The following is a 21,064-nucleotide window of genomic DNA, read 5'->3' on the forward strand; positions in this document are numbered from 1 at the left end:
TCAGCCATGCCGTAATCTAATAATAACTAACGACAAGGTACATTTCTTAACGGTTAGACTTCATTCCGCGCCTCCCGCAGCAGCTAGCTTAGGCTTATCTTGCTTGAGCCCCGCGGTACCCCTCAAAACGACCCAGGAACCTAGACAGAGTGTATCGGTCGGTCATTATACCGCATGAAGAGGTATAAAGGTAGTGTGGGAACCCGTTGTCATCCCCCTCCTCTAGCTTGAGACACTGTAACATCTGCTCACAATGGTAGGCGCAACAATCAGAAAGGATTATAGCGAAACAGTCAAGTTGAATGAAGAACAGCTACAAGCCGTCTCACATCTTGACCCAGAACTCGTCAAGATCGGGCACGAGGTGGTTCAAAAGCAGAAGAAGGAGAGTTTCATCCAAGCTTGGAAGACTCACGGCCGTGCAGCAGGATGGAGTATCTTCTTGACCAGCGCCTTGCTGATGGAAGGCTTTGACACCGCCATTGTGAGTATAGTCCGCAACTGCTCTACGATGTGAGCTGATTCACTTTGTAGATCAACTCTTTCTTCGCTCTTCCATCCTTCTTGACAAGCTTTGGGGTAAAAGGCAAAAATGGAAAGCTAGCCATCCCTGCCAACTATCAAAGTGGTCTGGTCAATATTGCCTATGTTGGTCAACTCATAGGATTGGTCCTCAACGGTTGGTGTCAAGAACGTTATGGTTCCCGAAGAACCTTCATAGGCGGCATGATCCTCATGACGGCCACCATCTTCCTGGCTTTCTTCACCGTCAGCTTGAACATGTTACTCGCCGCGGAGCTCATGATGGGTATACCTTGGGGAATGTTCCGTGAGCTAAAATCTACCTATGTTCTGTGCTGACTGAATCTTTCAGAAACTCTGTCCACCGCTTACGCGGCTGAGATTTGCCCTATCCAGCTTCGAGGCTACTTGAGTGCTTTCGCTTCCGTTGGTTTCGGCGGTGGCAGTTTCATCGCTTCTGGAGGTAAGCCTAATTTGACTGTACCCTGCTGACCGCATTACAGTTCTTCGGGCATGCCTCAAGATTACAGGTGAATATGGATGGAGACTTCCGTATGCTCTCCAATGGGTATGGCCAGTACCTCTTGCTCTAGGTTGTTTCTTCGCTCCTGAAAGTAAGTCAGTGTCTCTGATCATGTAGCGATTCACTGATGATGCTCGCGCAGGCCCTTGGTGGCTGGTTCGAAAAGGCCGATTCGAAGAAGCCGAAAAGGTCATTATCCGATGTGCGAAACCCGGATTTTACGCCGAGAATGAAGCTGCTGGATACGTCACTTTTATGCGTCATACCGATGCCCTGGAAAAGGTTGACGCAAAAGGTGGCAGCTGGGGTGAAATGTTCAAGGGTGTGAACTTGAGGCGAACTGAAATTGTTAGTCTTGGGAAACGTATACATGAGCGGCTAGCTGACTTGTTGTTAGATGTTCGGTGTCTGGCTTGTACAACTCTGGAACGGGAATATCATCACAGGTTTGACTGTGGAGATGTAAGTGAGACTCACATTGCGCTGTTATGTAGTGCTAATCTAGTCCTAGGCTTGAGAATGCTGGTATGAGTGCCACAGGAGCCTTCAACATGAACCTTGTTCTTTCAGCAATGTCGATAATTGGTGTTGCGATGTGAGTAGATCGACTGGTCTCCGACTATAAGGCTGACGTATTGTTAGATCATGGGTCGCTCTTGGTTGGATCGGACGAAGACCAATCTACCTTCTAGGTATTGGCCTCGAAGCATGCTGTCTCTTACCTATTGGCATATTGGGAGCCATCACTCAAACGGATGCACGACTCAATGCGATGGGTGCTCTTATGATTATCATCAACCTTCTTTTCCACTTCTCGCTTGGTCCCGTCTGTGAGTAGTCTGTTCATTACGCGTACATACCAATTGCTAAACGACAAAACCTTAGGCTACGCCATCGTCGGAGAGCTTCCCTCGTCCAGACTTCGAAGCAGATCTATCGTATTGGGTCGAGGCGTTTACGTGATCAGCGCTATCATCGGATCACAATTACGGGCTAGAATGGTCACGGCGACTGCTTGGAACTGGGGTCCCAAGGTGAATATTACCAGGACCAAATAGAATACGTCGAGCTGATCTAAATGTAGTCTGCCTTTTTTTGGCTCGGTTGTAACCTTGTCTGTTTCACCTGGACCTTTTTCCGTCTCCCCGAGACCGGTGGATTCTCCTTTGCCGAGCTCGACATCCTGTTTGCCAACAAGGTGCCTACACGACAGTTCACCAAAGTCAAGATCAGAAACGATGCAGTCGAGATTGGCACCGAAAAGCAAGTCTTCGATCACGATGATAAACAGGAAGTCGAACATGTTGAGGGTGGTACCATCTTGGACGAAGAAGAGAGAGCCGTTGTACAACACGAAGAGGTTCCGGGACATGTTCCTACTTTGGCTTGATTTGGCGAGCTTTCGGAGCAGAGTTTGCTGGCTTGCTTTGTCGGAAGCTGCACGTTAGTATTTCAAGGGGATGGACTTGTAGAGTGTATCGATTCAGTAAGATGATGATGTAAAGATTGAACACCAGGCTGAGGGAAGAGCGCGCTCAGCAGCAAGTACGAGACTGAGTATCACGTGGTCAAAGAGACATTCGATGCATACATACATGGTAGCCAACAGCATTTCATATCAGCCCCCAAGTATCCCCCTCCCAGCCGGTCTGCGTAACATCTCCCGTCGCATCCGTGCCCATGAAGGAGAAATCAAAGTCGGGAAGGTTCAGGTCGAAATCGAACAATGGCAACGAGCTGATCTGGGTCACATCGACTGCATCTTCGTCTGCGAGGTCTCGTTGTCAGCCATGCCATACTCACTCAACTCACTTGGCCTGGACAATCTGTACTTGACGTCGTTGAAATAAGACACGACGTCTATGGGTCCCGGTGAGGAACCAGTGGTCGTTCTCATATGATCTGCTGCGTCCAATAGCCCTTGGATAGCCTTTGCCAAATCAGGTGAATCGTTAGTGAACAGCTGTTGGGTCTGCATGATCACATCACGACTCGAGGACTGCCCAAGCATTGTATCAATCGCCAGTACGATTACAGCTCCGATGATCCAACGTTTGACGAATCTGCGCGATCAGCGAGATTACAATCAGTCTGACTTACCCAGGCCGAAGCTGAGGCCATGGTGACATTTCCTGTTGAATGTTCAAAAGTTGTTTTGCACTATCCACACATGACATTGTCGAGTATTTCCATCGTTCCTCTTCATACCCTATTAGCATTGTAGGTCGATGAAGTCGTACCAGACGGTTGAAAATACCTAGGAGTCAGCGGCCTCGGTTGTTTCTAGTACTCACTGCTTAGGAGAGTTCTGATCATCCCTGACTTGGTCAGCGAGGTGCAGTGAGACAAGCCACTTACAGCTATCTTGAGAACCAGGCAGCACGGGAATGGAGGCGATGATCCCCCGTAGCTTGTGATCATAACAGGCCACTTCATCTTGATTCATACGGCCTTGAATCATTAGCAAGCTCCTAGATTCTGTAGAACGTACCTAAAGCGGAGCTTCTGCTAAAGCTTCGAATTGTGTCGACAAAAGCGCTTCCTATCTACCACAATGTCAACAAGCAGCGGAACATTACAACTCACTCTAGGCAAGGTAGCTTCTGTCATCTCAATGAAAGGGTGTTCTTTGGGTAGCAAAGTATGCTGGTAGTCACTATCATTGTTGTTAAGCGGGAGCACCGAGGTATCTGCACATCAGCTGAGGCCTTTCGGCAAAGACTCACCATTCCTTGATAATCTCCATAAACCCGGCCGCTTGAATATCGTTCCATCCATAAACTTCAGCAGGTGGTACAGCTGCCGACAGATCTCCAGAGAATGATTGGGAGACAATGTAACCAGACTGGAATCACCCTTTGGGACTACATCGCGGGGATCGCCATCTAGACCGAGCCATTGAGCTGTGGTGATTGCACTGTCGAGATGCCGCAGGGCGATATTGGCATTTTCAGTACTATTGCCAAAGTGCTGATTGCCTCAGCTTTTGCAACTTGGTCAACGCCACTCACAAACAAAAAGACGATGTAAAGGATTGATACCTGGAAGACGTCAGCATCCTGTCGATGTCTTTCGCTTACCTGTATGTGGCTTATTTGTGGATCTGACATGTAGTTTGACGAGTCAAGGGCTTTCACACTTGCCCGTTGTAAGGTCGATAAGAGTTCAGGCTGTGAGGTACTGAGCGACGCTACCGAGAGCAAGCGATTAGGATGAGGGAATTTGATGGCGAAAGCGAGGACCTAAAACCATTAACAATTAGTCCCACTCGTCTGTATATCACTCACCATCAGGTACACCGCGAACCATACTGGATCGACGATGACCTCGAAATCGTCCAGACCGAGGATGCTGTATTGCTTTAGGCGGGCTTCAAATGCAGGTCGGGCAATTACCTAAAGTCAGTTCTTGGTACATTCGTATGACTCACATGCCAGGCTATGTGTATCGGGCCACCAAAGAAGTCTTCCACAAGCTGTTGACCAAGCGGAGAATTTGGCAACACACGGGGGAGTATGGTCAGAAGGGTCTGATCGAAACTAGAGTCGCCATATATCCACGATAGCGGTGACGAGGTGGCCTGTGGTTGGATCTTGGACTGATTGAGAGGAGAACCAGGAGTGTCGGTAATACCCGGTCGAACCCCTGGCCCCACTACGAAATGTTCTAGACTCGTAGCCGCATGCTCCAGATTATAAAGCGGCGTCGGCTGAGCTGGTCGATTAGAATCGGATGCGTCGATGGTTGCATTACGACTGATGGTAGTGACCAGTTTCTCCAATCGATTCACTTGCTCCCGCAGGGCATCTACTTCACTTTGTACTGTAGATGGAACAGGTGCAGGATTCGTCGGGTTTACATCGCTATGTGCGTGTGTCAGCTCTCTACTGGTAAAAGCACTTACACATCTATCCCTTCCCATCGACAGTCTTCAGGCTTTCCGCGACGTACACACGAATCACAGGGGATCTTTCCGACTGTCGAACACTGTATTGTCAGGACGGATGAAGACTCAACCTAACTCACCTTGGTTTTCCTCCTTTTACATTCGGTGCAACTCAAGGCGCGGCGAGTTGGCTTAGAGTCATCCGAGTGCTTGCGCTTCTTTGTCATCTGAGACATTGTGTCCGGAGCGTCTTCGGAATTCCCTTCAGATACAGTCATATTGTTGTGCGTTTGTTGTTTGAAGAGTTCGGAGCGATGGTATACTTGTGGAATTGCCGTGAATGACTAAATGAGATAACGATGCGATGGAAACTCCGTGAGAAGTGGCGGAATTCCCGTGGAAACCACGATGTTTGATAACTCCATGACCGAGCTAGATCGGACAAAGCAGGTATAAAAGGTGCCATACATGGTCTATTCACGAACAGATTTCCCAAACAGACCTCTCAAGCTCTCATACACTGTCTTGTCCAGACGATCAAAGACAAACTTTACAATAGACACATTCTTATCGATAATGCCCTCAGACCCCAAAATCCTCTTGCTCGGTGCCTCTGGTTATATTGGCGGTGAGTTCCGCATGCGGTTTTCAGCTTAAGTGACTCACATATCAAACAAGGTACCGTGCTTGTCGACCTGCTGAAGGAATACAAACCACTTGACATCACTGCTCTTGTTCGAGACGAAACCAAAAAAAGCATCCTTCAACCTTTCGGTATCAACATTGTCGAAGGGAATGTCGAGAATCCTTCCTTGCTCCGACAATTGGCCGAGTCTTACGATGTGGTGCTCAACTTTGCTGTCCCTTTTGGGGGTGGTGATGATTCCATTCAAGCTCTAGTTGATGGCCTTGAGAAGCGTGCTGCATCTGCGGCAGTCAAACCGGTGTTGCTGCACACCTCTGGTACTGGCTCTGTCATGTATGGATCCAATGGAGAAACCGGCACTGACGTGTGGAGAGTGAGTAGATCATACAGCAACCTATGCAAGCTGATGTTATTCTAGGATTCCGATCATGAAAGATGGGAATCATTACCTGATACTGCGTTCTTCCACAGCGGCGATAGAATGTAAGTTTTCTACTCCGCTGGCATGCTAATCAAGGTTTAGTGTTGCCCGAGCTGCTGCAAGAGGTACTATCTCCGCTTACATTGTTATGTCACCAACGGTTTATGGTCAAGGTACCGGTCCTGGCAACAGTGAGTGACAACGTGCAACGTCGAACAGAAACTGACACAATACCGTAGGACTGTCCCTCCAAATCCCAGCCTATGTTCGATACGCCAAAAGGACAGGTCAAGCGGCTTACATTGGAAAGGGCGAAAACATCTGGGGGCATGTGAGCGATCTTTCACCCCTTGCCGTTTGACATTCGCTGAGCATGGCAATAGGTCCACGTTCAAGATCTGTCGGGATTGTACCTCGTCTTGTTGAAACACTCTCTATCGTCCCCCGCTGCTACCAAGGCCTCGCCCGAGTCTCATGGATGGTCCAATCTCATCTACGCCGGTCTTGACCAACACACTTGGGGACCCATCATCACCCTTGTCGGCGATCGACTCCATGCTCGAGGTGATATACCCAACCCTGGTGCAAGGCGTTTGGATGATGGTCAGGGCGATATGTACATGTTTGGTACCAACTCTTTCATGCCTGTCAGTCAGAAAGCTAAAGCGTTGGGATGGAAGCAAACGCAACCTGGTCTTGTGGAAGCCATCAAGATTGCTTTACCGGTTGACTAGTTTATCGTAGCTGAGAGAGCTCACAGGTATGTGGGTGGATGTATATCGATAAGTGGCTTTGTGTGATTGCTTTTCAGACTTGAGCGATCACGATGACCTGCTCTGAAAGCCTGCGATCGAGCATACTGTTCTTGTTTGACACGATATATGGTTGCATAGATTAGACTGATGGCAATACTTGACATGCCATATTCGAATTGAAGGGACGCTCATGGCAGAAATCATCTCTACCCGAGACCCTCTGGAGTCACACTTCAGCTTTCTCCTGTAATTATTCTTCGACTACCCGAGTAGAAGCTACCGTGGGACGCTTTTGCGATACGTTGAAAAGAGCCACATCACCTTCCACAAAGACAGCAGATCCGGTGAGAAGCCAACACCACTTGTGCCAGATACTGCTTGATCCTCGTAAGATCTGTGATGAACATTCCTTCCAGGTTGACGTCATACAGTTAGGTGGCAAAAGTATCCGATCAATTTTACAGTATCTGATCGACTTTTTGATCGGATACTTTTGCCAAGTAACTGTATGGTGTGAAGATATAATGAGTGAAGAAGGTGGAGTGAGGATGGTGGTGAAGTTCGAATCTTGGTACAAGCCCATTTGATCAGTCTTCTGTTGATAGCTTGTGTGTCTGGATCGACCAGTAACCGTAAGCGGAGTCACCGTAGTTTCCTATAATGAATGGTTTTGGCGGAGATGGTCATCGTCAAACTCCGGTGTTGCTTGTAGTGTTTGAGCATCGGTCATACTACCGCTGTCAGACGGAGCCGATATACCGGTGAGACCAGCAAGGATTCTACTTTCCCAGTCAATTGGGTCTAGATTCAAGATGGCATCGAGTAGGATGTATGCAAGCATTGTCGCGAGACTCTTTTCGAAGTTCTGATCATTTGTTACTTCATCCCAACGCCAAGATCCGGCAATCTGATGCTCACGCTCGCACCATCATGCGAATGAACGGCAAATCCTCGGTAGGTATACATGAACTGACCAAGACCATGAGTATACGCACTGGTGATATGGGGAATTGTAGGAGGTTTGGTTAGAATGGAAAAGCTCGTTGTGGTCGCTGGCATGATGATAGCCCGCAAGACAGATGGTGATAGTTACGCGGATTCAACCTGTATCAGACGTCTTATAAGCCTCCTAACTTTCATAAAATCCGCTTGAGCGATTCACCATGTCATTGCCTGTCGAGATGACGCTTCCAAGAGCAGGCATGTCGTCCTAGCGATTCCACCACCCTAAGCTTCGTGTTTCCAGCACAAGCCACATCGCTCACTTTGGTGGTCAACGCGAGAGATGAACCATTGGATAAGGAAGTATTGTTTGGAACGAGAAGACTGATAGCCTGCTAGATGTTTGGAAATGGAACCGATGACAAACAGTGTCTATTCAAGAAAGTATTAGACCTGTAGCCTTTGTAGATTATACTGCTCACCTTGGTCGCAAACTCATCTCCCTACGCGTTCGCCTGACCAAAGATATGTCTTGATATGCCCATCCACCTCTTGCGCCCCAGTCGCGAAATCCACATAGTCTGGTAAAGCAACCAGGGCTATGCTAAGACCCTTGATCCCCCATCGTCGTCGAGTATCATCGATCTTGGAGTCTACTGTCTGAATCACGATGCGGTGAGAATCGTTGTCTTGGGAAGTGGTAGAGACAGACGGAATCAATCTGGCTTGCCGAAGCAGAGATACGGTGAAGACCAGGAAGTAGTGAATCATGTTGAAGCATAGAGTGTAGGATGGAGGACCTGGTGCGGGTTTATACACGCGATGCTTTGCTTGTCTTCAGTGATGAGCTGTATACAATTATTGGTGATCCCGACACGCTGAAAGCGGTTTTTGGGGTTCATTGTGTCCATCAGATAATGAGCGTGTTGATGTTAACGATGTGTGGGTACATACACAGATGTAGCTTGAAATTATTAGTGGATGGCGAAACTCCCGTGAGTGAACGAGAACACCACGTGGGAAGTAACGGGTGCCTCATTGTCCCCTCCGCTGTTCACGGTTATTTCGTCGTTGTTTCCGAATCAACAAGGGGAAAAGGGGGAGCGGGACACTCCACGGGACCCAACAAGAAGCACGGGGTAATAACGGCGACATGTGTTGTTGTTCACTTTTCATCCTTCATCGCTCATACATCACTACAGACATCGAACGACATGTCACCTGGACCTTCCTCTACAGCCACAGAAAAACCAGGATCAGCACGATCCAAGTTGGCGTAGGTGTCTCGTTCAATGTTCATCATAAGCTGACATCTGAATTTAGCTGTGCTGCATGTCGCTCAAACAAGGTGAATTTGTACCTGCACTTCGTGGAGGACAGTATTGATACATATCACTATAGGTGCGATGTCTGCGGAATGAAGGGCTGGATTATGCTTGTATGCGATGCTGTGAGTCGTTTACCGCGTGTAGGTATTTGGCTGAGCAAGACTAGTGCGTTACGGATTGGCGTGTACGCCGCCTGCTGTGAACAAACGTCGGGGTCGGCCTCGTCGGACCAGTGGTAACGAGTGAGTTTGACGGTCAGATGCGTTGTAACTGATAGATGTCCAGCAACGACACCATGCTGTCCTACACCACTTCCCCAACCAACGCATCTTCGAGCACAGTGTTTAATCCCTCTTTGATACAACCTATGCACGTGGGATTCACCAACCCTCTTGTAACCAATACTCACACAACTCACTTCACAACATCCGTCCTGAATCCTATCTCTCACAGTCCTAATGATCGACTACTGAACGGTAATAAAGTATTGTCCAACTCGTCTCAGCAAAAATCTACCAATCGTGGTCCTTCGCAGGACGGCGCGTTGTTACAATCTGGAATCCAAGCATCACCACTATCATCAGACGTAGACGGGAATGGCACACATCGTGATTTGGATCTCTCGGAATATCTCGACCCCGCCGACCGCGCCTTGCAGGTGAATGGAGCCACTGCGCCGTTCTTTTTGAACCATCCTGATAGAACCGCTAGGACTGAAGGAGATGGGATATTGGAAGTGACATTTAGGGATGATCCTGGTGAGTAAGAAATAACATACGAGTGTTGACATATACTTTTAGTCAACCTCATGGTACTCTCCGAGATAGAAGCACTCAGCTTGGTCCAACTGTAAGTCATTGACGCAGATTCCTAGCTGATATCCGTAAAGGTTCCATGACCGGTTGAACCCATTGGTGGCTGTACTGGATCCAAAGCGTACGTGTTTTGTCCTTTTACCGTACGATTCCCTGCTGAACATCCATTAGTGCATACAATACAACACCTGCGTAATACCAGCACCGTCCTTTTCAGTGCTGTACTCACCGCTGCCAGTCGTTTCGCACGGCCTGAATTGCATAACATCCTTCTTTCCCATACTCAAACTCTACTTAATCGTGCCATCAACGGTGGAGCTGCTGAAGCTGGGATCGTCCAGACTATAATGATCTTGGTGTATTGGAAGTTGCCTGCGGATACATCGGCATGGCGAAAGATTGGCATAGCCATTCGCATAGGTTATCAGTTGTACTGGCACGTGCCAAGGACTCAGCGGCTACCAGATGACGAGATGGCAGCGAGGAAGATATTGGTGAGTCCTTGAACAGATCACGAGACTTGGGCTGATAATGACTTGAATTAGAACGTTGAGAGAACCTGGATGTGTGAGTTTGGTAATGCCGCTCTGCCGTGTATAGCTGATCATGTATCGCAGGTTTATTCTGTACGTTGACGTGAGGTAAGAGGGGTCTATGATGCTGACGTTGTATTGCTTAAGGTTTCGATAGAGGGTGAGTGGAAATGCGCAGATGGCTTGTGTGCTTACCCCATGACACAATTAGCCTAAGTCAGACGTATGGCTTGCCAGTCGCTATACAGCCGAATCATATGATGGACGTAAGTCGACCAGTGATTTACACCATCGCTTATATTCATACAGGCTCTGACCTGGGCAAGGGAGCATACATATCTTGGACCTTCAGTGGATGTTCACTTGGCCTCGTCCATCGAGTAAGTTCCTTGCTTTCGTAGTGTCACGCTAACGCTTTGTGTAGACTCTGCAGGTTGAAGGACCAGTGGCGCGCCATATGCGAATCAACATTCCACTCATCCGCATATAGCGAAACGGCTCTGGAGAACATCCACGCGCAATGTGAAGCTCTGCTAAGGAGGTATTGGCGGAAAGAAGGTAAGCAGTGGTATTATAATCGATTCTGACGGACGTGTCAGATCCACCCCCTGGTTTCGACTACGAGAAAGAACATGTCGGTTTATGGGCGACACTTGACTTCATGCTCACTCTCAAACGTCACCAGCTGGAGACAGCGCCAAACGACCCATACCGCGTCGACGCATGTTTGTCTTACGCATCAAGGATCACCGATGAGATCGATGCTGTGGCCAATAATGGGGACTTGGAGATCATGCAGGATACAAGCTCCATCATGGCTTCGTCTTTGACGGTTCTCATGCGAAAGGTGAGCTACTCTATGAGACGCTTAAGCTAACACACTCGACAGATCTTCCACCTAGCCAGCGTTTCTCAAAAACTCCTCATTATCAATCTCCTACAACGCATCCTCGCTTCGTACACCAGGGCATCGGGTACGGAGCTGAACACTGCCCAGGCTTATGTGGCTCGATTCGTGCAGAGAACGTTACGGGCAATTGGCATGGAATCTCAAGCAGGATCTCCGCTTGCCCGTGAAGTGGTCAACGGAGACAATATCATGGGTACTGATGACCAGCCGGACTTTATGACACAGTTGGTAAGTACTGTCACATTCGATTAATCACAAGCTCATGGTTTATACAGCAAGAATTGATGATGATCCCTGACGAGCCGACGGGGACGAACGATGAGGATTATTGGTAAGTCAGTGATGCAAGGACATGGCTAATATAACAGGTCGACCTTGTTCTCAATGTGATCTGAAGGATACATTGCAATCATCTACTCATCTAGGCAGAACCGTCTCCAATGTATCTGTATGTGATCGATCTGCCGTTGAGACCTTTTGCCTGTACCACCTGATCGTCATCAGGGAATAGGTCTAATGCCTGATCGGACCATTCACAGTCATCCCCATCCACGTCCAAAACAAGACCTTTCAACGGTTTCTCACACGATAGAGTGACGTTGTCATCCTGCACCTTGACCTTCAATCCGGGATCCGGGACCGTGAGATACTTGTACGGTTCGGGCCAGCTAGAAAATCGAGCGACTGTTATATTGCTCTCGCTGGAAAGATTCAACCGAGCGTGAACAACAATGGGCTTGGGTACTTGAGCATCATTACTGCGAACGAGCTGACCCGGGACTTTACCAGTCCAGATCTCGGTAGAAGCGTTGGCTGGAAGCTGGACGTCGAACGATTGTTTCTCCCGCTCGCCAGTGTCTAGGTGATACGTCTCGAGCGTTACGTGGACTGCGACGACCTCGAGAGTGGAGTTACATGCCCAGAGTTGCAACTATGAAGATTAGCACCATTTGATATCATGCACTCACTTCTTCGTGTGTATCAAAGAAAGCAGATGTTGTCTTGTTTCGTCGAGTCTTGATGTCTTTGCGAGTCATCTGTATCCGAAATCAGCATAGGTCGAGTATTGCGCTGCTCACCCCAACCGTGTATGGTTTCAACTCCCTTGCGATGGTGAAGAAAGCGGGCCTGCGAAACGTAAGCTAACGTACAAGACTTATATACTCACTTTGGTCTCAAGTAATAGTCGGCAATAGCCCATGAAACACACGGCCAGCAGTCGTTGATTTGCCAAACGAGTGCCCCAGAAGTGTACTCTCTGCCACGACCTTTGAAGTTTCGTCTCCATAAACGATACGCCGCTCCGAGGCATTCCGCCTGCATGATTTGGGTATAATAGATATAACTGGGCATGTCAAAAGCGTGACGAAAGTTTTCCATCAGGTACAGCTCGAGTCGACGCTCGAATCCGTCCTGCGTACAGTCAGTATCCTGTGTTCGGCTGGATCAAACTCACCGCTTTGTTGTGATTGACCGATACTCTGGATTGTGGAAAGAGCTGATTCTTGTCGTCACTCCACTCATTGACTGTACGAAGATTTGGGTAACCCTGCATGCCAAACTCGCTAAGGCGATATTAGCGAGACGTGTCGATCCGTATGTAGCTACTCACGAAACAAATCGACCAGCTAGTTTATCCCAATTGGCCCAGGGCTCTTGGGTCCCATGCCAGACATTCCATTGGTGTATATCTCCGACAGTCTGATCGCTGGAATCCTTTCCTCCATAGGGACTGCTTCGATGGTAGAAAACGTTGGAGAGTCTCTCGACGACTTCGGGTAAGAGCACCTCGTAGATATGTCGTCTTGGGTAAGTCAGTGGAACGCTCATGAGAATTGATAAACCACCTACGCCGGGAACTTGCTCTTCATGTAGTCACCCGAATTATCGGTATAGTCCATGACTCCGATCGATTCAGCCAAAGCGTAGTCCTCGTTATTTCCCGCGAAAATGACAACGGAGGGATGGTCTCGAAGCCGCGTAACGGCCTGTTCAGCTTCGATCTTGATGCTCGCGTTGAGCTCGGGATACGATGGGTACTAGGCTTATCAGTAGTGGATAGCATGTCGGTAGCTTACCAGTCCACAACCGAACATAAAATCTTGCCACACTAGGACACCGAGCTCATCGCAAGCACTGAAAGCAAATCAGCACTGGCCATGAATCCACCCACTCACTCGTACAGCTCTTTCGCTTCGTACACCCCTCCTCCCCAGACACGAAGCATATTTTGGTTCCCTCGAACCTGTAGTACACATTCAGCTAAGACCTTTTGGTGCTGTTACACCCACGAGTAGATCCACCCAGGCCCTGTAACGTTCTGGTTCAATCTCGGTGAGGAAGCTATCGGCTGGAATCCAGTTGCTTCCCCCACAGAAAACGCGGATGCCATTGATTTCGAAAACGAAGCTTGTCCCCTTTTCATCTTGGAGAGGGTCTTGGACTACTTTGGCGTTCCTGAAAGCTACCCGTTTGATTGACCAATCGAGGACACCGCCGTTCTACGGTTGGTTAGTACAAGAAAATTCGTGTTCAACACACCTGATTTTTCAATTCCACCTTTAATTGGTACAGAGGCTGAGATCCATAGCCTCGCGGGTACCACCCCTTGACGTCGCTACCCAAGTCCCATTGCAGCGTTTCGAAAGGTGAATGGCCGTCAACTGCTCGAATGACGTTTCCATCAGTGTCCAGAAGAGTGATAACAAGCGAGCAGTCCTGCGTGTTATCGGAGAGTGTAACCTTTGTTGCCAGTTTTGCGCGATCAAAATGTGAACCGGACAAGACCGCGTCAACGCGGATATCGTCAAGCCGCACGTCGTATGTCTCCACACGGATGGGTTTCCAGGGGCCGACCGTCATCATGACAGGTCCCTATATGAGTTTATCAGGTGATGTCAAACGGTAAGGTACCCACCCAATCCCATCCTGTATGCAAGGGGATCAGCTGGATATCGGACAGATATAGATCACTCACCCCAGCCATATTGTGCTTTACGAGAGTACAGCCGGTTGGACGCGCCATTCCCTACATATCTTTAGTAAACAGTCGACTCCAGGTCACTCACAAAGATGCATTGGACCGCCATTGTGCTCTTCCGCCTGTCGTGCACCGTGCCATGGACTTTTGAAATGCAAAATGAGCTGGTTCGTTTTCGCTTTGAGGATGTCTTTAACAGAAACTCTATGAGAGAGGAACATATTCTCTGTGATCGCGACTTCCTTCCCGTTCTATACGATCAGCTAGGTATATGGATCTAGAGACATACCAGCGTGATAGAGCAGTAAGTGTCTAGTCCTTCGAATACTAGGTCAACGTGTCTGCTCTCGAGGGTTGAATCATCGATATCGAAGGCGGTCTTAAACACCCAATCGCCTTCTTGTATCCCTGTTCAGGTTTGGTAAGTGATAGCAAGTGTTCTGCGTACCATTTCAGTACCCACATTGTACCCTCCACTCGTTCAGATCTTTGTAGGGATCTGGGATCTTACCGAGCTTTTTCAACTCAACATGAACTGATGTAGGGATTTCACATTGACTCCACGATTCCTCGACATCCTTGCAGTGTTCAGAGGGTACTTGACTGAACGACCAGTTGTCCTTTAGCGGAAACCTTACAAGAGGAGCAGCACCTATCATTCTGCTCGTTTGCATGGAGGAAATGATGGACAACGAAAGACGTGATGATATATAAAGGTAGAAGGCGCGGACGGCGCAGCCCGCAGCTGACATTGTTTGCTTATTCTCACACCGTCCATACTTTGAGATAATCGGTACAACACGTTGTCATCATAATGCCACCTCAGTACACTGTGAGAACTTTGAAAGGGTGGTCATTACAACCACTAAGACACGGCACGTGGATTTACAACAAGGCTACAAAGCTTCGGCGAATATTTACGGGCTTTTATCATATCGTAATGGGGTTTCTTTAGCATTGCGGTTTCTTTACTGCAGCTGACGACGTGAGATCAAACTACGCTTATTGCACTTTACCGTCACGACGAATGCGTCCTTGGACCGACTGTTACTTTCTAGTGGATCACTAATTTCCAAGACGGCGCAAGACAGCTCGATCCCATTTGTGCGATAACACCGAGTGCCCGAAGTTAATCGCCTAATTTCTGTGGGAAACGCGAAGGCTAGCTTCGATTCTTGAACCCCATACCTCTACGCCTCCACACCATGGGGCGCCATGGTAACCCAGATACACCTACCAGACAATCGGGCCGTTTGATGATTGGCATCATGTTCATTTCGAGTCCGTTCCCAGCATAAAAGGCAGATGATCCTTCGTGTTCATCGCTGTCATGGAACCACATTGAACTCAGAGCCAACACATAACTCAAATCGTCAATATGTCCCAAATCCCATTAGGCTCACCAGATGGCGAGTACGACAAAGACTTCAAATCGCACATGCATCACGATGAGGACCCTCATGTCCAGGCTTTCAAAGGCGCTGCCGATGGTGGCCATGTGAAAGACGTTGCAAACGTAAGTCAGGCATGCGTGTGAAGCATGGTTGATTGACTTGATTGTCAGGCTGAATTCTACGCGGCTGTACATGAAAGCCACATTCCTCGGTGGAGCAAGCGTTCGATCCAGCTCTACTGTGAGTCTTTCACGGCACCGAGCTTGAACACTTACAAGGTCTCTCAGTCTCTGTATTCATTGCCTTTTGCTGCGCATGTGCTAATGGGTACGATGGTGAGTATCCACTCGCGGCTACGGTAGACTGACCAGTGTATTAGGATCGCTCATGACGGCGGTCCTTGCGATGCCACATTTCCAAAACACGTTCCACAGTGGAACAACCGGTACCAAGGTCTCGATCATCTTTGCCATGTACACTGTGTGAGTTCATATGCTGATGCTATAACAAAAGCTGATGTTTCCACACAGCGGTGCCATGGCCGGGGCGCCTTTCGCAGCAGTCATATCCGATCGCTTTGGTCGACGAAAAGCAATGTTTGCTGGTGGTATCGTTATCATCACCGGCATGGTAATCGCTGCTACCGCGAAACACGTTGCTCAATTCGTCGTTGCCAGGCTTATCCTCGGAGTCGGAATCTCGATCATGACTGTGGCTGCTCCTGCATACGCCGTTGAGATCGCCCCTCCCCATTGGAGAGGAAGATGCACTGGTAAGTACAAGTGTTGTTGGAATCAGCAAGCTGAATAAGTCCAGGTTTCTACAATTGTGGATGGTTTGGAGGCTCCATTCCAGCAGCCGCTGTCACTTACGGCTGCAACAGCATCGACTCTAACCTCTCGTGGCAAATCCCTCTAGTTCTCCAAGCGTTCGCCTGTGTCATTGTCATGTGCGCTGTCTGGTTTATTCCTGAATCACCCAAGTACCTCATGGCAAACGGAAGGGAGGAAGAAGCAATGGATTTCTTGGTGAAATATCACGGCGGCAATGATCCAAATTCCAAGCTCGTGGCTTTGGAAATCGCAGAGATGAGAGAGAACATCCGTGTCGACGGAATTGACAAGGTCTGGTGGGACTGTGAGTATGGTCCCTGCCTGTTGAGTATACTGACTGACATATGCTACCAGACCGACCACTATTTTTAACCAAAAACGGTCGATGGAGAATGACACAAGTCTTGATGATCAGTATCTTTGGTCAATTCTCCGGTAACGGTCTTGGTAAGTACGCAATCTCAAGTACTCTGGCTTACACCACTCACAGGATATTTCAACACGGTCATTTACAGCAATCTCGGCGTCACCAGTGTCCCTCAGCAGCTCGGTTACAACCTGCTCAACTCGGTTGTCTCGGCGGTTGGAGCTCTGACTGCGGTGTCACAGACCGACCGTATGCCTCGTAGACCTGTTTTGATCTTTGGTACTTTCAGTAAGTCAATGGTCGATAAGCAAAAGCTAAGTTGCATAGCCTGCGCATGCCTTCTTGCCATCAATGCTGGGTTGTCAGCAAAATTGGCTTCGCAGGGTGAAAACGTGGTCAAGGGGATCGCTCAAGGCGCCCTGGCCGCTTACTTCCTCTTCAACATTGTCTTTTCATTCACCTATACCCCGCTCCAAGGTGTTATCCCCGCAGAAGCTCTGGACACCAATATGAGAGCCAAGGGTCTTGCTGCCTCAGGTTTCATCGTCAACGGTATTGGGTTCATCAACCAGTTCGCTGGCCCCATCGCCCTGGGAAACATTGGGCAAGTGCATGCTTATACCTACCATAGCTAGGTGCTGACCCACACTACTTAGGTACAAATACATCTACATTTTTGTCGGCTGGGACATTGTCGAATCCATCTTCTGGTACTTCTTCTGGTGAGTTCAGGCAGCGTGGCTCAACATACTCATCCTTTTCCTAGTGTCGAGTCCCAGGGTCGAACCATTGAACAGCTCGAGTGGGTGTACAACCAGCCCAACCCTGTCAAAGCTTCCCTCAAGGTCGACAAGGTCATCATCGAAGACAACGGACGAGTTGTGGAGAAGGTCTCCGCGTAGTGCGGGCAGGGATCTCGAAGGAGTACAGTGAGAAGGGTCGGTAGCGAGGCGGTTCAGTATTTCAGTAATGTTTTTGATTAAAGTGTTTGATGAATCGTATTGAGTTTCGTACTTCAATATGCGGCTCATGCTTTGGCGATAGTATACAGTACTCTCTTTGGCTACGCTGGAGCTATTAGCGGAGAAGTTAACCTCAGAGAGCGGTGCGTTTATATCCTGAATCGCATCTCTACCAAAATGTGAATCCACCTTGCTTCGTCCGCCGTCCGAGGATAGCAAACTGGCAAGTCTCGTTGAACGAACTGTTAGTCATAACGATGACTTGGCCATGTCGATTAAGAAGTGAATCGATTGGATTTGAATACTTTTCGATCAGATGTCGTGAGCATAAACGATAAAGGTTGCGAAGGGAGCCGCTTAGGACCCGACCGAGTGTTCTGACAGGGATCGCCCTCTGATCCGAGTTTGTGAGAAGAACAAATGATATGGAATCAATTCATACATGTACATGACAAAGGCTCTCCTTATAATAAAGTATACCGATTCTACCGCCCTATCCCTTCACGGAACCTTCGATATTATCGTGGAAAAACTGGCGGGTCATCAGCTGGAGCGCTTGCCCACAGACTCACCTGCATCAACGATCTAGCCGAGTCCTTCGGAGTCCTTTCAAACGTCTCGTAGTCTACATAAACGCTCCCGAAGCGAGGACCCAGCCCAGAAGCCCATTCAAAGTTGTCGAGGAAGCTGGGCGGATGTTAGACAACACAACGCGAGAACCACAAATACTCACGACCAGCTAAAGAACAGGCAGCTTCATCAGCAAAAGATAGTGTATACAACGCAGTGACTCACCCAAAATACGATCTGACATCAACCCCGTCTATCTCCACGGCTTCCTTGAGTGCTTGCGTGTAGCCGGCATAGTACTCAACACGCCCTTTGTCATCTGCGACAAGGTCAGATATATCGTACCGGGGACCACTCACGGAGACTGGGAAGAATAATCAGCATTAACCCACTTGATCAAACAACTCACGCCTCCTCGATGGGTATCGATCCTTCACCGTTGATGCACCAGCCCTGTATGACGTGAGCAGAGAAGCATCACGTAACACTCACGTTCTCCGTCATATAGATCGGCTTCTGGTATCGCTGATACAAATAGTTCAATATCTTTCGGAATCCCCAAGGTACATCCCGGAGCCATCCCAGCTGGGCTGTGGCAATGGTTTAGCAGATGCTATCAAGCTGGGAAACTCACATCGCTTGCCGATCAGACCTCCATCGGGCGTATCAAAAGCCATTGTGGTGTAGCCAGCGAACTCGTCGTCCGTTCGTACCGCTTTGATTGTGTTCGTCGTATAGGTCTGAGACATGGTCAAGAACATCATAGCGACTACAGCTTATACTTACGTTGCATCCGTAGAACTGCAGATCGTTAGCAACACCTCTGCTGGAGCACACTCACCTCTGAGCTGTCTTTCAAAAGCTCCAGATCCTCCTCGGTAAGTTTGGGCAGCCTGTCACCCAGAATCTGCTCCATGCTGGCAGGATACCTCCCGAGATAAATCGGATCCGCAAACCATCCGAGAGCAAAGTCCATTTTGCGCTGAGCAGCCTCAATATCTATTAAAAGTCAGCCGAGTAAAAAGGATACCCCACTCACTCTCTGGCGATTCGTCAAATGGCTCAGTCCAATCCCCGTTCAGGGTGATCCCGATGGATCCACCTTGTACACGCTTGAACTCGTTGATGTAGAGCTTGGCAGCGGATGCATGTGCGATCATGAGGCTGTGTCCGACGATCCAAGGCTCGGTGTTCGAAACATGTCCACTGCAAGCGTGAATGTCTGGTCGTCGACGATGTTCACTTACGGTGCGAACTGTCCAATGCCATGACCCAAGACCGCTGTACACCACGGCTCATTGAGTGTAAGCCAGTGCTTCACCCTGTCCCCGAAACGTTCGAAACAGAGCTTGGCGTAGCTGGTGAAATCGGGTACGATTGAGTCTTTGGCTAACCAGCCACCATAACGATTGAACAATTCAAGGGGCAAATCCCAGCTGTGCAAGGTCAGCCGTCGTGCTTTTCACAAATACACGTACTGATAAAGCGTCTACGTATTGATCAGCAACGCTCTCCAAGCACACTCTGAACTCACGACAAACGGGGTCAAGCCATGCTTCAAACACTCGTCAATGACATCATTGTAGAATTTGACGCCTTTCTCGTTCACTGGATCCTCCTTACCGCCCAGGGGGATAACCCGCGGCCATGCTATAGAGAAGCGATAGGAATTTGCACCGAGCGCTCTCATCACTTGAAGGATTTAGCATAGCTCGTATGGCAACTCTACTCACTCGCAATGTCCTCCTTGTACATGGCCAGATGATTACACGTCCTGTTGACATGGGCTCCGTCTCTGATTTTTCCAGGCGTGTCGCAGAATTGGTCCCATATCTAGCGACTTTAGCGTGTGGTCGTCGTCAGTATCACTCACCGAGAGTCCCCTCCCAGATTTGACCTCTGATTCCCTTCCACCCCCTTCGATCTGAGCAGCTGCCGTTGCGAATCCAAACAAAAAGTCTTTGGGCAACGCGCAAGTCTATCTGGTCAGTCAAGCCAGACGTGTCAAACTCACTGTCATGTTTAATGCATCTACGACAATGGGTGATGAGTTGATGAGATTAATCTTTGTTGATATAGTGGTTCAGCGTATCTTCCGAGCACGGTGCAAACCAAAGTATTCACCGAAAAAGAGCCGTTATGTATTCCTATTTGGCCGACGCGTCCGTTGACGGTTCGGGAGAAATACTCGCAAAATACTCCCATTGCATCACATGATTGCTCTAGACGTACTCTTGTGGACATGCAGACTGCTGCAACGACAGCTCCTTGAGGCCAGCAATCTTAAGGGGGGTCCGGCTATGAGACAGCGAAGGGAGAGACCGGGTACACGATTTCCGCGCGGTGTCCTCTTCCCCCAGATTTCGAATAATTCTTATTTCCAAGTTGAGTGTGACAATGACAAGTGGAGAGTGTCCTTACAGTGCTAGCCCATACACGTTTCCAATGCTTTGTGGCTTCCCACATGCCATCATCTTGCACGGTCTTATACCGCTTGTTGACGACGAAATGTCATGATAATTGTTCGCCTAGCTAAGTCATTTTAGTCATGCATAGTTGCGTGACTGAGAATCTTCGGGGTTAGGGGTTAGGGGTTAGGGGGTTAGGGGTTAGGGGTTAGGGGTTAGGGGTTAGGGGTTAGGGGTTAGGGGTTAGGGGTTAGGGGTTAGGGGGTTAG

The 21,064-nt window shown here is 48.8% G+C and overlaps 8 protein-coding genes across 8 annotated transcripts; 4 read left to right on the forward strand and 4 right to left on the reverse strand.

Moving 5' to 3' along the window:
- Window positions 1-253: 253 nt before the first annotated feature.
- Window positions 254-2,435, forward strand: IL334_006896 (uncharacterized protein; the record flags this gene model as incomplete). The annotated part of the gene is made up of 10 exons (XM_062938593.1): window positions 254-484; window positions 535-829; window positions 875-985; window positions 1,053-1,136; window positions 1,188-1,393; window positions 1,443-1,507; window positions 1,557-1,640; window positions 1,688-1,875; window positions 1,931-2,079; window positions 2,130-2,435. The coding sequence occupies 10 exons, from the start codon at window positions 254-256 to the stop codon at window positions 2,433-2,435; spliced, it is 1,719 nt and encodes a 572-aa protein (XP_062794644.1).
- Window positions 2,436-2,658: 223 nt separating this feature from the next.
- IL334_006897 (uncharacterized protein) lies at window positions 2,659-3,166 on the reverse strand (the record flags this gene model as incomplete). The annotated part of the gene is made up of 3 exons (XM_062938594.1): window positions 2,659-2,813; window positions 2,858-3,017; window positions 3,146-3,166. 3 exons carry the CDS (start codon window positions 3,164-3,166, stop codon window positions 2,659-2,661), a joined length of 336 nt encoding a protein of 111 aa, XP_062794645.1.
- A 370-nt stretch (window positions 3,167-3,536) lies between these two features.
- On the reverse strand, window positions 3,537-5,209 carry IL334_006898 (uncharacterized protein; the record flags this gene model as incomplete). Its single annotated transcript, XM_062938595.1, has 8 exons — window positions 3,537-3,587; window positions 3,632-3,701; window positions 3,772-3,890; window positions 4,126-4,287; window positions 4,333-4,404; window positions 4,476-4,908; window positions 4,997-5,022; window positions 5,072-5,209. The coding sequence occupies 8 exons, from the start codon at window positions 5,207-5,209 to the stop codon at window positions 3,537-3,539; spliced, it is 1,071 nt and encodes a 356-aa protein (XP_062794646.1).
- Window positions 5,210-5,507: 298 nt separating this feature from the next.
- IL334_006899 (uncharacterized protein) lies at window positions 5,508-6,732 on the forward strand (the record flags this gene model as incomplete). The annotated part of the gene is made up of 6 exons (XM_062938596.1): window positions 5,508-5,559; window positions 5,610-5,950; window positions 5,996-6,036; window positions 6,101-6,189; window positions 6,238-6,329; window positions 6,382-6,732. 6 exons carry the CDS (start codon window positions 5,508-5,510, stop codon window positions 6,730-6,732), a joined length of 966 nt encoding a protein of 321 aa, XP_062794647.1.
- Window positions 6,733-8,909: 2,177 nt separating this feature from the next.
- Window positions 8,910-11,616, forward strand: IL334_006900 (uncharacterized protein; the record flags this gene model as incomplete). Its single annotated transcript, XM_062938597.1, has 17 exons — window positions 8,910-8,971; window positions 9,019-9,043; window positions 9,097-9,145; window positions 9,190-9,265; window positions 9,309-9,631; window positions 9,771-9,781; window positions 9,824-9,834; window positions 9,913-9,959; window positions 10,010-10,332; window positions 10,384-10,405; window positions 10,519-10,531; window positions 10,583-10,637; window positions 10,681-10,751; window positions 10,796-10,929; window positions 10,971-11,218; window positions 11,261-11,509; window positions 11,557-11,616. 17 exons carry the CDS (start codon window positions 8,910-8,912, stop codon window positions 11,614-11,616), a joined length of 1,779 nt encoding a protein of 592 aa, XP_062794648.1.
- Window positions 11,617-11,702: 86 nt separating this feature from the next.
- On the reverse strand, window positions 11,703-14,920 carry IL334_006901 (uncharacterized protein; the record flags this gene model as incomplete). Its single annotated transcript, XM_062938598.1, has 15 exons — window positions 11,703-12,101; window positions 12,250-12,318; window positions 12,361-12,385; window positions 12,450-12,694; window positions 12,738-12,846; window positions 12,894-13,085; window positions 13,133-13,320; window positions 13,459-13,526; window positions 13,573-13,591; window positions 13,823-14,155; window positions 14,199-14,209; window positions 14,259-14,273; window positions 14,350-14,503; window positions 14,551-14,669; window positions 14,725-14,920. 15 exons carry the CDS (start codon window positions 14,918-14,920, stop codon window positions 11,703-11,705), a joined length of 2,142 nt encoding a protein of 713 aa, XP_062794649.1.
- A 719-nt stretch (window positions 14,921-15,639) lies between these two features.
- IL334_006902 (uncharacterized protein) lies at window positions 15,640-17,757 on the forward strand (the record flags this gene model as incomplete). Its single annotated transcript, XM_062938599.1, has 10 exons — window positions 15,640-15,777; window positions 15,826-15,895; window positions 15,943-15,990; window positions 16,035-16,137; window positions 16,186-16,427; window positions 16,472-16,792; window positions 16,843-16,935; window positions 16,979-17,459; window positions 17,512-17,577; window positions 17,622-17,757. 10 exons carry the CDS (start codon window positions 15,640-15,642, stop codon window positions 17,755-17,757), a joined length of 1,698 nt encoding a protein of 565 aa, XP_062794650.1.
- Window positions 17,758-18,335: 578 nt separating this feature from the next.
- On the reverse strand, window positions 18,336-20,407 carry IL334_006903 (uncharacterized protein; the record flags this gene model as incomplete). Its single annotated transcript, XM_062938600.1, has 14 exons — window positions 18,336-18,504; window positions 18,551-18,556; window positions 18,613-18,706; window positions 18,797-18,818; window positions 18,880-18,977; window positions 19,022-19,127; window positions 19,174-19,188; window positions 19,317-19,369; window positions 19,427-19,593; window positions 19,635-19,823; window positions 19,866-19,876; window positions 19,922-20,079; window positions 20,121-20,220; window positions 20,402-20,407. 14 exons carry the CDS (start codon window positions 20,405-20,407, stop codon window positions 18,336-18,338), a joined length of 1,194 nt encoding a protein of 397 aa, XP_062794651.1.
- Window positions 20,408-21,064: the final 657 nt, after the last annotated feature.

Source organism: Kwoniella shivajii, chromosome 9 (genome assembly GCF_035658355.1).
Source record: "Kwoniella shivajii chromosome 9, complete sequence".
Lineage (NCBI taxonomy): Eukaryota > Fungi > Basidiomycota > Tremellomycetes > Tremellales > Cryptococcaceae > Kwoniella > Kwoniella shivajii.